Here is a 14773-nt window from a genome sequence, read left to right on the forward strand (position 1 = left end):
GCCAACAGTGCACAAGCGTTCCCTTGCCCCACATCCTCGCCAACACTTATTTCTTGTCTTTCTGATAGCAGCCATTCTATCAGGTGTGAGGTGACAGCTCGTTGCAGTTTGAATTTGTGTTTCCCTGATGACGAGTGATGTTGAGCATCTTTTCATGTGTCTGTTGGCCATGTGGATGTCTTCTTTGGAGAAATGGCTTTTCAGGTCTTCTGTTCATTTTTTGGCCAGGTTGTGTATTTGTTGTTGAGTTGTAGGAGTTCTTTATATATTTTGGATATTAACCTCTATTCGGACATATAATTGCAAATCATTTCTCCAACTCAGTAGGTTGTCTTTTCATTTTGTTGATGGTCTCCTTCACTATGCAGAAGCTTCTTAGTGTGACATAGTCTCATTTGTTTATTTTTGCTTTTGCTTCCCTTGCCTTTGGAGTCAGATCCAAAAAAAAGCATTGCTAAGACCAATGTCAAGAAACTTACTGCCCTATGTTTTCTTCTAGGAATTTTGTGGCTTCTGGTCTTAAAACCTACCATCTGATCCAGCTATTCCACTTCTGGGTATTTATCCAAAGGATATAAAAACACTAATTCAAAAAGATACATGCACCCCTATGTTCACAGCAGCATTATTTACACTGGCCAAGACATAAAAGCAACCTAAGTGTTCACTGATGGATGAATGAACAAAAATGTGATACACACACGCAAAGGAATACTACTCAGCCATAAAAAAGAGTGAAGTCTTGCCAACTGTGACAATATGGATGAACTTGGAGGGCATTACATACACTATGTGAAATCAGTGAGACATAAGAGGATAAATAATGTATGGTTTAAATCATCTCTGGACTCTCTAAAACAGAACAAACAAAACAAAAAACTCATAGATGCAGAGAACAGACATGGTCACCAGAGGGAAGGGGCTTGCGGGGTGGGTGAAATGGGTGAAGGGAGTCACTGTGATCGATGGTAACTAGATGCATAGTGGTGCTTGCTCTGAAGTATATACAGATGTCAAATTGTAAGGTTGTACAGCTTAAACTTACAGCATATATACCAATTTTATCTCAAAGGGGGAAAAAACATAAGGGAAAAATCTGTGGCAAAACTGGCTACTCAATTAATGTAGAAAGAACTGCTAAAATGTTGAGTACCACAAAACTCACTACAGTGACATTCATAATACTGAAGTAATTCTAATAGGAATTTTTTTTTCAGTGCTGTGATAGTAACAGATGAGCAGTAACTTCCATAAAAATGTTTCTGATGTATTGATTTATAGCTAATACCAATTGCAACTTTACTTTTTAAAGCCTGTATAGAATAACAAGGAAATATTCATGATGATATGACTGATGATACCGCAAACAGCTGAATTCATTGGCCTCCAATGTGTGTTACTCGTGCAAGTTGATCTTGCTGTCAGTCCCAGTCTGAAATGCACTCCCACACCTTCCCTCCTACTAAGTGAAGAAAACTGCATCTTTGTCCAGTTGATATACCTTTTCATTGTGTAATATTCTCAAGAAAAATCATGCTTTATATTTTATATCCCAACAAAGGCTAACAAAAATGATGCCATCATCGAAAGAAACAAAGTAAGCCTATAATTTCTGTAAATAGCATCACTATAAAAGTTTTACAGCAACATGCTTCAGACTAAAAACAAACATGTCTTGTTCATTTAAACAAATACACTCAGACTTTTCTATTTTTTTTATATTCTATTTCACGAATAAGCACCTTAAGAGGGGGGGGAGGATTACGTTTCATAAATACACTAAGTTGTACCTAATTTGCCAGCAGTTACTAAGATTAAAAGTGCTGAGAAGCTATTAAGCATTATATGCAATGCTATCAAAAGATCAGCCATGAAAGAGCATAGTTTTACCAAAGAACTATGGAATCATAGTTCTTTTTCACCAAAGAAGGATGCAAGGAAATTTACAAAATTTGCGGACACAGACTTCTTCTGAATTGTCAAGATTTTGAACAACCGGATGATCTAGGGCAAGTCTCTCTGAAACTACTGTCACATCTGTGAAATATAAGGTTCCCTTTAAAATCCAAAATTCTGTTATTGTTCTGCAATAAGCTAATTCTGCAATAAGCTACCTGGTGTTAGGACAAATTAAATATAGCGAGCCACTGACATTTGCAAGGCATATGAACTGAGACCTTTAGAAAGCCCTACAGAATATACCGTCCTTCATAGAAGCTGGTAAGTTATTTTAAAAAAATTAAGTGACCCCTTTAGTATCTCGGGGATTCTATAAAGACAGTCCAAATTCCTTAATAAAGCTATGAATCCTTCCAATAAGGAAAATAAAGAAACTGTACACTCCAACTCAGAACGCCACGAGTGTAGTGACATCAACCTAAGTCCCCAGAACAGCGAGGGAGGATGGCGTCCACCAGGACACACATGCAAGGACGAGGACACAGCACGCTGAGCGCAGGCGGAGGCCGGGCTGGCGCCGCTCAGCAGAGCACGCTGACCTTCCGGGTGGGCGCAGAGGGCCGAGGGAACTCGGGCGGCGTCTGTGAGGAGGCCCCGCGAGGCAGCGCAGAGCCGGGTACAAGGGGCACTGCAGAAGGAAGCCATTTCCGACTGAAACTCACAACATCCATCCCCGCGTGCAGCACCTCCACCTCCCAGGACAGAGCTCGCCCAGGCCTCACCCTCAGACACTGCTGGAGCCTCAGCAGGCCTCCTAGCAAGCGCGGTCCAGTGCGGCTGCCGGAAGCCCCGCTGTGCGTCCGGACAGGGACCGTCCGTGAGGGACGCGAGCTGGCCTCAGGACCCTTCCTGGGGACCTCCGCGCTCTGAAGAAACCGCTTCCCCACAACACGGAGGGTCCCTCCACTGTAACCTCACGCTACACAAAGCAAAATGCTTCCTAAGATTTCCAAATCAAACTTCTCTCATAATAAAAGTGAATTAAATAGTGATATGAATTAAAGTTCATGCTGGTATTTCAGATGAATTTTTAAAGACTAATGATTTTTGAACAAATGACACTTTTGTTCAAACGCTGATGTCTTCCATTACTAGCACTCCCAGGACGAGAGCATCTCTCCCGTATTCAGTAAAGTGTTCTCCTTCACTCGGTGGAGCACTCTTTCTCTAGCCAGATGACTAAGGGCAAGTCTTTAGCTCTACCTTCACGTTGTTGCATGGCCAGCGCGTGACGGCGGGCTGCGGGGCAGGCTACTGACTGTGGGAAGTGACGGGCTTACCACAAAGTCCTGAGCGCACAAAACGGGGCCAAAAACAATCCTCGGTGAGCGCAGGCCCACTGGTGGCCCCATCTTATTTATGCATTCAACAATCTAATGAACATCTGTGGATTCACCACCAAAGCTGAGAACAAGAATGTTACATTCCAGATTTTAATTTATCCCAACCTCATATTTCCAGCTGTGGATGATTACTTTCTTAGATTTTTTTCTCATTCTTTCCTTATTTTCAGCATCAGCTCCCAACAGTTGAACCCACCTGATTAAGCCGCTCTGGCTTTAAGCACTTCCTGAGCGGCCCCAGAGGCGGGGGGAAAGGAAGGGCACACTAGGCCTGGGCCGTGCCAAGACAGGAAGGCTGGGGCTTGAGCAGCAGCGGACTTAGGAGCTCTGACTCGGTGGCCTCGGAGCATGTCCGCTTCGCAGCAGAATGTCCGGAGGAATTGAAATTATGTCTGATCACTCAGGCATCAACAATATTATGAATGCTAAAGCTGTAAAAGTTCATGGCCTACTGGACAAGTAAAAGAGCTCTGCGTGTATAATGAGATCTTCTTTACTCTGATGAGGAGCCCACAGCTTCCCTGAGATGCAGAGAAGATGCCCCATCACGGATGGGGTCATTGGGACCCTCCTCCAGGTTCAGATGGAGCAGCCCTGCTTTTTTCTTTGGTTTTATAAGGCTATCTTCTATGTATTTTTTTTTTTTCTGTTTAAGCAAAAGAGAAAACTCAAAAATTCACTGAAGCTTTGAAATACATTCAGAAACCATTATTACAAGTACTAATAACAAGATAATAAACACTGGGGTAATTATTTTGTTAAAATTTTTCCTCATCTTCAAAATCTGGTAATCATATAAGTAATATATTTTTTAAAAAACCAAACCATATATTTTTAAAAACTTGATATCCAGCAATAAGTCTGCCACTTCCCATTTGCTGATAATATATGGCATATCCATATTAATTAATTATAAATATGAAATGAGACAAAGACATTTTGAATGCTGTGAGAATGGAAAAGAAAATTATCAGTTGTAATTAACACACAAAATATTGGGGATTAATTTCTATAAAAACTTTCATATGTATGTTCTGCTGAACCTGCTGTTTCCCATAATCATTTGCTTAATCAGGTAAGCATGGAAAAGGGGGTACAGATATTATTTAGACATTAGCAACTGAAAGCTGCTTTAATACATTTTCACCTAAAAACGAGAATTTTTTAAAAATGCTATGCATACAGATTATGATTTTTTATACTTGTACAACTATAAATTCATGCTCACTTCACCATAAGCCCTGAGAACTGAGACCAGGTGTCATCAGAGATGAGGTGGAAGGCACAGTGACTCAGAAGAATGCACCTGAGCTTGTTACGCTAAGAGGCAGGACCATCTATAGGGACATAAAACTCTGTTAGTCTGTAATACCCTTTTCATAGTGTGACTATATTAGACCAACAAAGAAAAAGTCCACCTTAAGAAAGAAAAATTTCAATGAAGACTTTAGTATCTTACATCCATCCACAGTCACTGAGTGTCAATCACCCTCTGAAAAACTAACAAAGAAAGTCACCAACCATGCCCTCAAGAAATTATCTAGTGTGGAAATAGGGCATGTACCACCTATTTTAAGAGCAAAACAATGTAGAATGAATTAAGTAGTACACTGACCTCGGTGGGAAGATGTGATTATAGAGAATGAAAATGTAGGGGAGGATTTACAGAGACAAAATCTGCACCTTGTTTGAAAGGACAATCCATGCTGATCCATACAGAAGACACGGAGCCACGGCTTCCAGCACCATGGTGGGTGGGAACAGCACACGCAGTATGCTCACATTGGTCACGCTACCTTGACCCAACTCCTCTATCACACTTACCATACCATACTAGGTCTAGGAAGGCATCCATAAAGCAAGAAAGAACTGGAATTATATTAGAACTCAACGGAACTGACTCTCTGAAAAGCAGATCTCTATATTGAGACCATATGCTAGAAACAGCTCAAAATAAAATTGGGTTGACTCCTATAAAAGTACTAATATTTGACAGTTTTCAACCTAAGTGTTAACATATATGATTCAATCTTAGGAGGTGCTAACATATTAGTAAGCATCAAACAAAATCATGATTCTTCTGAAAGGGAATAAAGGATTGGCTGAAATGAAAACCAGTGCTTCGGAAGAACACTAAGATTACTACGGTACCAATATGTCTCATAGGGCACATCACTGTTTGTTTTCTCCTGTCAACACTAAGGATGGGAGAGCCGGAATACCAGTGGAGATGCCCTTTGTTTTAAGCTCACAACTGATTATACAAGTAACCCCAGGACCAAGAAATGGGGGGAAAGATCTTAGAGAGTAACCTATGTGAACCCTTGATTTTTCCTATGGGAGCTCCAGAGTGTAATGAAATGTAAACATCTTGTTTCTCATCTGTTAAAATGGTCGATCAAATTTGCTTTGATCCAACTTTATAAAAATTACTTCAGAAAGATTATAAGTTTCCTGAAAATTCCACAGGAAAAATTTTAATCTTGGACTTTTATAAGCAGCTACCGAGACATCATGAATATAAAGAACCTCTCACAAAAAGTCAGTACTGTATAATGAAACTGTATAAAAGTTGGTAATTAAGCATAATTGAAGGCTGCAGTGAACATATAGGTCTTTGTTCTTTTTAATTCCGGCACTGACTGGGAATTAAAGATAAGAGCTTAAGGCATATTTTAGTCAGAGTCCAGATGTATAAGCCCCAATGTTCTAAAAGTAATTTAAGTGAAATAAAAGAAGAGAATAGCCAAAAATATTCTAGATGCCTGCCAGGGAAAAACACCTATATTCTGAACATTTAACATATTTGATCGTATTTGGAATCACTTATTCATTGACCTTAAAAAAGGTTAAAACAGAAGATATTCTTATATCCAAGATCTGACTGAATTACTAAACTAAAGCATAGCAAAAAACTAAAGCACAGCAGTACAAAAGCAATTCAAACATTCACACTAAAAAAGGTATAGACAGTTCACATCCCCACAGGATTCAGTTGTTGTATTTCTATATGGGAGTAAGAGGAGGCCACAGAATAAAGCAGATGTCATGGTACTAACCCATACATCTCTGGTCCAATAACTCACTGAACTAGCACTAGATGACATAGTTATAACGTATGCAGTACTATTATAGTCTTCTGGGTTTCTTTTTTTGGAAGCCAGAAGTGGGGGGATAGAAGAATTCCTAACCACACACATATCTACCCTTTATTCACCAATGTTCCATAGGAATGTGGTGAAAAACAAGGTCAATCAGAGATGGAATGAATGAAAAGGGACTCGTAAAGGACAGGGGCCTCAGGCTGAGACTGGAAACAGAAAATATCTGTACTGGGAAGCAGGAGATGGGATGCTCTAGGAGTGCACACAGTGGGGGCTGGGGGAGAACCAAAGTATCAAGAAAGGAAGAAAATGGGTTATGGAGTTGAGAAAAGAATGTGTCTAACAAAATCAAATAGACAATTAAAAGCTGATTTGCAGGGTGGCTCTGCAGCATGATTCAGGTGAAGGACACTGGAGCTGGAACGAGGGAAGGGTCCCGGCAGCAAGCCAGGGACAGGAGACAGCGCTCAGCAGTACCTGTTGCTATGACGATGCTAACCCACCCGCCCACACGCTCTCCCTGGGGCCTGAACTCCACACTGACGGATGCATAATTCCGAGAGCTCTAACTTCACCTGCTTCCTCTTACGGACAGAGTCAAAGGTAACTGCCCCTTGACTCCAGGTTCTTTTCAGCCTGATTCCAACCCAGTTTCCCAGGCTCATCCTAACTCTTCCCATAATCCTTGAGTATTATATGATTTTTATTTTTAGAAGAGATTGGTGTCCATAATGTGTAGAAAGAAAGGGAAGAGCTACACAACGATGCAAAGGAAAGTTTTAGGAGAGGAAACAATCTTGCATAAGGGTTATTACGAGAGTTGTTGATAAAGGCATCTCATTTATTCACCGGCTTATTCTTGCAGTAAACATTTACTACTACAGTTACTACTGGGTTCCAAAATTCAGATGGTATTGGTGTTTAAAGATGATACAGCCTCTGCCGTCATGCCCCTCAGATTTGGGGCTGATGGGCTGCGGATCAGGACAGAGAGCTAAAACACACATAAAGGCAAAAAAGAATTCTACTAGGTATAAGGCTCTGATGGAAAGACAGGTGGGTACTATTCCAGAGAATATCTGGGAGAGGTGTTATTCTAGGATGGATGGTCTGGAAAGACCTTTTTGCAGGGCTACATTTTAAATGTAATCTGGGGTTAGGGCCCCCCCAGCAGAATACAGTCAGGGGCCCTCTGTGAGGTGTGCGCAAGCCTGGCCTGTTCACTTTCCATGTGCCTGGAGTGACCTTGGGCGTAGGGTTGGGGGAGAGTGGTATACGGTGAAGAACTAAAGATCCACAGACTATGCATTGTTTAGGAAATGGTCACCAGTCAGAGCGTAATACTCATGTTTTTTAAATGCCCAAGAATTAAACGCAGAGATGAATGCTCAACATGCTGGCTTAAAATTAAAAAATAAAGTTTAGAAAGAGTAGAAAACAATCTTACATTTCCGTAACAAATATATATATATATCATGAACACTTAAAAATCTTCTGCTACCAATGTGAGAATTTCCTTTAAAGTAGTAAATATGGTATTTGATCAACATAACCATGATGCACCAAGAGCAGCACTCATTTCTGACCGAGCTAGAGAGGATGTCTGATATGAAAGGCAAGCAATTCCCACTTCTTTCCCTGCGGAGTACATACTAACTATGTCTGCTCAGCAAACTTGAGCAGCAAGCAGTCTTCAAAATAAATAATCTTGAGAAACAAGGAGCACCATTAGAAGTAGTATAAGGAAGTGCAATAAGTTTTCACAACATAGGGCAAGGACAATTTTTACGAAGTCCCATAATAGGACTTCACGCTACTAAACACATTGCCCCAAAACCAAACAGCTGAAGGCGTATGTGCTCACAAATACTGACCCTACTTTACAAAAACTCCCAATGCAAAACTTCCCTTGAATTATGGAAGCACTGATTTATGGGAGGTGGTTACAACATACTGCTTACATAAAATGGCAATCTGCCCTAAGGGAAAAAAATTATGAGACACGAAGTAACAGTAGTAAATAAAATGCGTACCATGAAGCCCACTGTCTAGAGGTGGACTATAATTCTGGCACTGAGCTTCCCAGCAGTAAACATAAAGAGGAAAACTCAATTATCTATGGGATTTGCTGGTACTTAAGACCAAAATGACAAGTTGTTTCAGAAAGGCACAACCTTTCCTGGAACCAAGACCAGAAATAAACTGGCCCTGAGTCTCACAAGGCAGATCAGACATATTTTCATGAGCAGCAACCTGAGAACTAACTTAATAATAAAAATAGGAGTTTATAAGGTTTTATAAGGTTCTTAAAACATCTTTAAATGTAAGTCATTACCACAAAAACTAAGACGTCCGTTTTATCGGAGGAAGAAAACAAAAGCAAGGCAGGAAAGGAGAGGGGCTCTCTAGCCACGCTGCTACCTAAAGGCTATCAGTGACAACAGGTCAGGAAGGGAACAGAAGGAACACGCATGCAGGCCTGTCAACAATAGGACAGAGGTGCGGAATCCAGACCCTCCACGGAGCTTCTGAATCCTCAGCCGAAGGAGGAGCAGGGCCGCCACAGCTTCGTGGACACTGTGGAGCCTGACAAAAAGGCATGAGCCTGAGAATAGCGATTTCCATCCCCTTGGGGATGAGCCATGAGAATTATCTCTAACTAGGTCCAAATACCTCCCCAAAAAGTAAGTTGGAAACTTCAAACAACTATGAGGATCTGAAAACCCGACCTTCTAGACCACTGATGCCTTTGTTAACTTCCACCAGGAAAATTCATCAAGTCAAAGTTAGAAAATACCCATTTCAGTAAGAAACCATTTGGCATGAAGCAATCATAGAACATCTAAATTACCCATTTAATTGAGAAATACTTCCCAGACACTGACAAGATATCTTTCGTGGAAAATATATACTTATCTCTGTATGTACCTTAATAAACTGTCAGTTTAAGTCAGTAAAATATAAAAGGAAGTTTTCTAAAAATAATAAATAACCTTGGGTTTAGATGAACTGATGTGACTTCTATCTATCTTTCCACATAGAAGTGATTACTTATCAGGGCTATATGTCTGTTCAATCCTACTTGTGCACAATAAAACCATGGTAAATGATCACAGGATACTAATTCTACACTGGATACTGTCTGCAGACGGAGAAATGGGAAAAGACAGAAGAAGGAGAGTTCTAAGCTCATGCAATACTAGAACATCAAAATATGACAACCTCCCACTCATTAAAGTAAGCGAGCCGAGATGGAAAGAAGACATGTTTTCCTCCATCTGGGCTCAAGAGAGTTATATCTGGTATAAATATATATTTTTTAAAGCAGAGAAGAGCCCCTAAACACTTTATTTTTCCTAAAGAAAGAAAGAAAGAAAAAAATCTGCCAGCCACTAGAGTAAGACAAGAAATGAGAGGGAGACCAATACACAGTGGGTGAATAACGGTGAGAGCGAGCCTGAGGCCAGCAGACAGAAATGACCTGAGAGGTTTTACAAAAACACTCCACAGAGATCACATGATGCTCATAAACACAGAGTAAAAGATCTCGATGCATCCATGAGAATACACTACCCATTTCAGTGGTAGAACAGAAAACAGTGTTTACCCTACAGAAATTCACAAGGAATAAACACTGAGGAAGATGATGATCCTTTTTGTTTTGTTTTGTTTTTTAAGTAGGCTCCATTCCAGTGCCCAGAGTGGAGCCCAACCTGGGGCTTGAACTCAGGACCCTGAGATAAAGACCTGAGCTGAGAACGAGAGTCAGAGTCTTAACCCACTGACAACTTAGCCAAAGGAACTTAATTTCTTTCAAATGGACAATCAAGTGACAATAACAGGAGTTAATCTCATACTCCTCTGGTAGGGAAAAATTTGAAACTGTTTAAATAAATGTCATTCAGAGTTTTTATAAAACGTATTATTCTCTCATTTAAAAGTACCCTAAGTTTTGGGGGCACCTGGATGGCTCAGTAGATTAAGCTGCTGCCTTCAGCTCAGGTCAAGATCCCAGGGTCCTGGGATCAAGCCTGGCATCTGGCTTCCTGCTCAGCTCAGCAGGGAGTCTTTCCCCTCTCCCTCTGCTCCTCCCCCCTGCTCATGCTCTCTCTGGCTCACTCTCTCTCAGATAAATAAAATCCTCAATAAATAAATAAAAGTAACCTAAGTTTCTAATAACCCAAACTACTGCACACACACATCTGTACGCTTTCTCTAGGAATGTCTGGGTTTGGGATACTTTCATGTTTCAAGGAAAAGGGTGATGTTTCCATCTAAACTGAAAAGAACAGTGATGCTTTCATACCTAACATATAAACACTTCTGAGAAAAGAGAGAAAGGAAAGGAGACAAGGATGACCCCAAAGTCCTACAGGATGCCCTGTGTGGTCCCAGAGGCTCAGAGCAAAGGAGAAGCAGGTATGAGAGCTGCCAGGACTTCTACTCACAGTTAGTCCTGGTGACACCTGGACATTAGAAACACGTGGGGGGAAAGACTTGACTTATCAGTAAGACCAAAAGTGCCATGAAAAGGGAGATGGCTAACCATAAGTCCCAAGCATCTAGTAAAAGGGGATACAGCCAGCATCAATTAAAACCTGAAGGAGGCCTGGGGAAAACCCTCTCAACCTGAACAAAAGCACTGATCAGCCCGCCCCCAGGGCCTAAACACCCCATGTGGACAACAATGCCCTGTCTGAGCCTTATAACCTGAGTAGATGCCTCCAAAATTGCTTCACTGAAGAAATACTTTCATTCATTAATAACCTGAAAAAACAGGTACATTTCGGTGGATCATGGAATTATTTAGCTCTTAGACTCTCTGATGTATGGATCCAATTTAAAATCTCCACTGGTATATGTGGTTGGGGGCAGAAGAGCCTTCCTGAGAGGCTGTCAGGGCAGCTAACTTCCACTGGCGCCTGGACACCACAAACTCAGATGCCCAGGGAGCCCCTTCCCCTCCTCCTATTTACAGTCGCTCAAAGCCCAGCTGACTTTGAAGCACTAAACCAGGCATGCCATCCCTTTCGATTATAACACGCGCCTGGCTTCCACATGAGATAAACTTATTATGGCTGTTTCAGTTGTAGTAATTGTGCATAGGCTCATTTTCTAGATTACTATTAGCGAACCCAAAGAGTCATAAAGATACTTTGGCTTACTATATTACAAACAGAATTACTTACCTAAAATAGGAAATACTTTAGAATGAACTTGCAAATTAATTGGAGTTTATTATTTTGGAATGTAAATCGAATGTGCCTATATTTAGTTCTTTATATTTAAGTGTACAAGACTTCAGAAATACAGTGGTGTGTTTACTACCTTAAAATAAGTTCATGCAAATTTAGGGACAAAAAGAAAAACTTGTTCTTACACAAGCCATCACTTCAGGTGTTCATGAAGTCAAAACATATATATTTGAAATTATCTAGCTTTCTGTTGCTAATGACAGTCATGCTGACAAAATTTACTGGTTCATCAAACTATAGTGCAAGTACATGAATTTACTTGTAATAAATTATCATTTTTGCATTTATCACTCAAAGCACAAGGCCTAAATACTTGCAAACAAAATGCATTATTAATTAAATTGTCACAGCCTATTTGGCTAACTTCTATTACTATTTGCTATAATATGCAATGCATAAGGGGAGAATCAAATTTAAAACATAAAAAAGTAAGCTGATTATTTTGCCCTGGAAAAATTAAAATATAGCAAGCTTGCAAAATTATAGCCAAGGCATTAATGTTTTAAATAGGTACGAAAAAAATGTTTAACTTAATTTAGAGAACAGTTATGCCCAAAGTGATGGTTCAACATGCTGATAAAGAGTTTCTTTGTTTCCTAAAATCATTAAAAGGCATCAATTCCCTTTCCAAGGCAGGGAGGAAGGTGGAATGGGAGCCCTTTGGCACTAACTATGCTAGACTTTGCTACTTGAATGCGACTCTCCCCAGCTCCATGGGTCTACTGGGAAAGGATGCTGCCACGGGGTCCAGACCTTCTGAGTATTTCTGTGCAGTGAGACAAGTGTCCTAAACGAGAAGTGTTCTGAAACCCAGAGGTCTTAATAAAGGCAACAATTCAATGGAAGATGTCCAGCTGAGAGGAACTTAACAGCCTGGACTACGAGGGAGTCAGGACCCAGGAGACAGGGTGTGCCTTCCCACTTGAAGTTCCTTTCCCAATTTTAGAACCAAAACCGTGTCAATGCCGGAGAAAAAGCTTACCACGCCTCAAAGGGAAGAAAGACATGCGATCTTTCTCTTGCCTCTGTGTAGCCTCCCTGAAGGTGTTGGGGGCTGAAATGAACGGAAACAAGCCAGTGTTCCTGGAGTATACAGAAAAGGTAATGGAAACCAAACAGTACATCTGGGATCTTCAATCTCCTATCATAATATACAGGAGGTGCCCACTGTATTTAAGTGCTTGGAGGATAAAAATATGTATATGGTGATGAAGTTTTCGTTAGTATAAAGTGATATGAACACTTATTTAACCTTTATGAATTTCTAAATAAAAAGTAAAATGACACATCTGAGTTACAGTAGGGAGATATTTTCTTTTTACTAATCATCTGATCTAGACTGTTTTCATTCAAAATTCATTTGGGGAACAAAATCCCTAAGTAACTGTATGTAGAGATTCTCAGTGTGAGATAATCAGTAGAAGGAAGGACAATGGGATTAGAGTCTGAAAAATAACAATTCTAACATTCATTAATTATAAGACACTGAATAAATTATTGCATATCCCTGAATCTCAACCCTCAGATCTAAAAACCTGGAATAATAATGCACTGCTAATAACATCACAGAGTGATTAATTGAGATAATGCATGTAAAAGCAACAAAAACAGAGTACATACAAATGTTTTGTTTCCACTCCCTTATACACCCATGAAACATAACTGCAACAAGTCCCAAACCATAATGTAAGTAATATAGAATTTGTTGAATTTCAAGAATTATGCATTCAGGATATGCTCAACACATACAGTTTGGCTCAAATTAAATATAATGCCACAAAGAGAAGTACCAGAAATCAAAAGATAAAGAGGAGGCACACGTAACCCTCAATATTTTGACACAGTAGTCATGCCCAAACTAAAACACTAAAGAAAACAATATGCCTTCAATACAAGTCAAGTCAAATTGCTTGTAAACACAGAAAATATTGGTAAGAGCATTTTAAATTTTTTAAAAAGGCAATTAAACATTTACAAATAAGGAAGAGGTCCTAGGAGGTCCTAGGCTGCAGAATCGTAGAACAAACTGCATCATTGCTGACATCTTAAAAAAGTATTAAAAACCAAAAGTTTCTGGGAGTGTCTAGAGAGTTTCAGATACCATCATAGAGGATTGGGAGGAAATATACTATATCTCTGAAGGAAGGATAGAGGAATTTTCACTAGCTCTGAGTGAGCTATACATCTTAGAGATTCAAAAATTTTAGAAGTAGCCATACTCACTTGACAGCTGACATTGCTATATTTCTGCTCACCTAATATAATTAAGTCTATGTGATGAAGCTAATTATGATACAGTAGCAGGAAAAAAGAAAGCCTGGCAGTTGATGACATAATAATTATAGTGTTATTTTCCATGACATGGCAACTAGAGTATTATTTTGGGGATGACACAAGATGTATTTCTTTTTTAGTATCAGCAATGTTTAATTCTACAGTAAGAATTCGAAAATACTATTTTAAAACCTCAAAATAAAAATGCAGGAAAAAATAGATAAAGTTTACTTTTATATAATTATTTTAGTTCATTCAAACACATGTGCAGAGGTCAATCCCCTCCTAAATAAACTTTTCTACTGTTTCAGGGTTATTCCACAATTTCACAAATTCAAAGTCCCTCAAATCTTTTCAAGTACTTTTAGATCCAAATTTCTAAAATTAAAATGACATTAAATTTTTGTGGGAGAATGGTATGAAATATCACATTCAACAACAGAGTACCACAAATGCAAAACATGATGAACTGACTTGATAAAAATTCTAGAAGTCACATCATTAAACAAAGCCTAAAATGCAAATATAAACGTATTTGTTAATTTTTTTTTAAATGAGCAAAAATTACCTTTCTTTTGGGGTGCCAACTCCATGTTTGCCTAGTAGATGCGTATTTAAGTGCTTCTTCATTACAAAAGCAACCCTAAAGAAAGGAATAACAGTAATTAAAGAACTAAAACATGACTCTCTGCTAAAAATATGTCCACAAAGTACTTAAAACAGGCAATTATATACAGATGTAATATGAAAATGCACATTAGAGCGGCATTCCTGGTAAACAAGAAGCTTGCCTGCAGATCAAACGTACTGTGATACCTGAAAACCGGAAGAAATAACT

General features: G+C 39.5%; 1 protein-coding gene across 10 annotated transcripts in view; it reads right to left on the bottom strand.

Annotated features, from left to right (window-relative positions):
* The window catches only part of ZNF407 (zinc finger protein 407), a 470693-nt gene that overhangs the window by 293934 nt on the left and 161986 nt on the right, over window positions 1-14773 (bottom strand). For 9 of the 10 annotated variants that reach the window (XM_064577670.1, XM_045886546.3, XM_045886545.3 and 6 more), the window contains exon 4: window positions 14504-14578. The exons of the other annotated variant lie outside the window; for it this stretch is intronic. In XM_064577670.1, coding sequence (XP_064433740.1) covers window positions 14504-14578 — 75 coding nt within the window. The remainder of the gene's footprint in view (window positions 1-14503; window positions 14579-14773) is intronic. 10 annotated transcript variants of the gene reach the window in all.

This window comes from Mirounga angustirostris, unplaced genomic scaffold (genome assembly GCF_029215605.1).
Source record: "Mirounga angustirostris isolate CCGP_5_RB_7025 unplaced genomic scaffold, mMirAng1.0.hap1 SCAF_14, whole genome shotgun sequence".
Lineage (NCBI taxonomy): Eukaryota > Metazoa > Chordata > Mammalia > Carnivora > Phocidae > Mirounga > Mirounga angustirostris.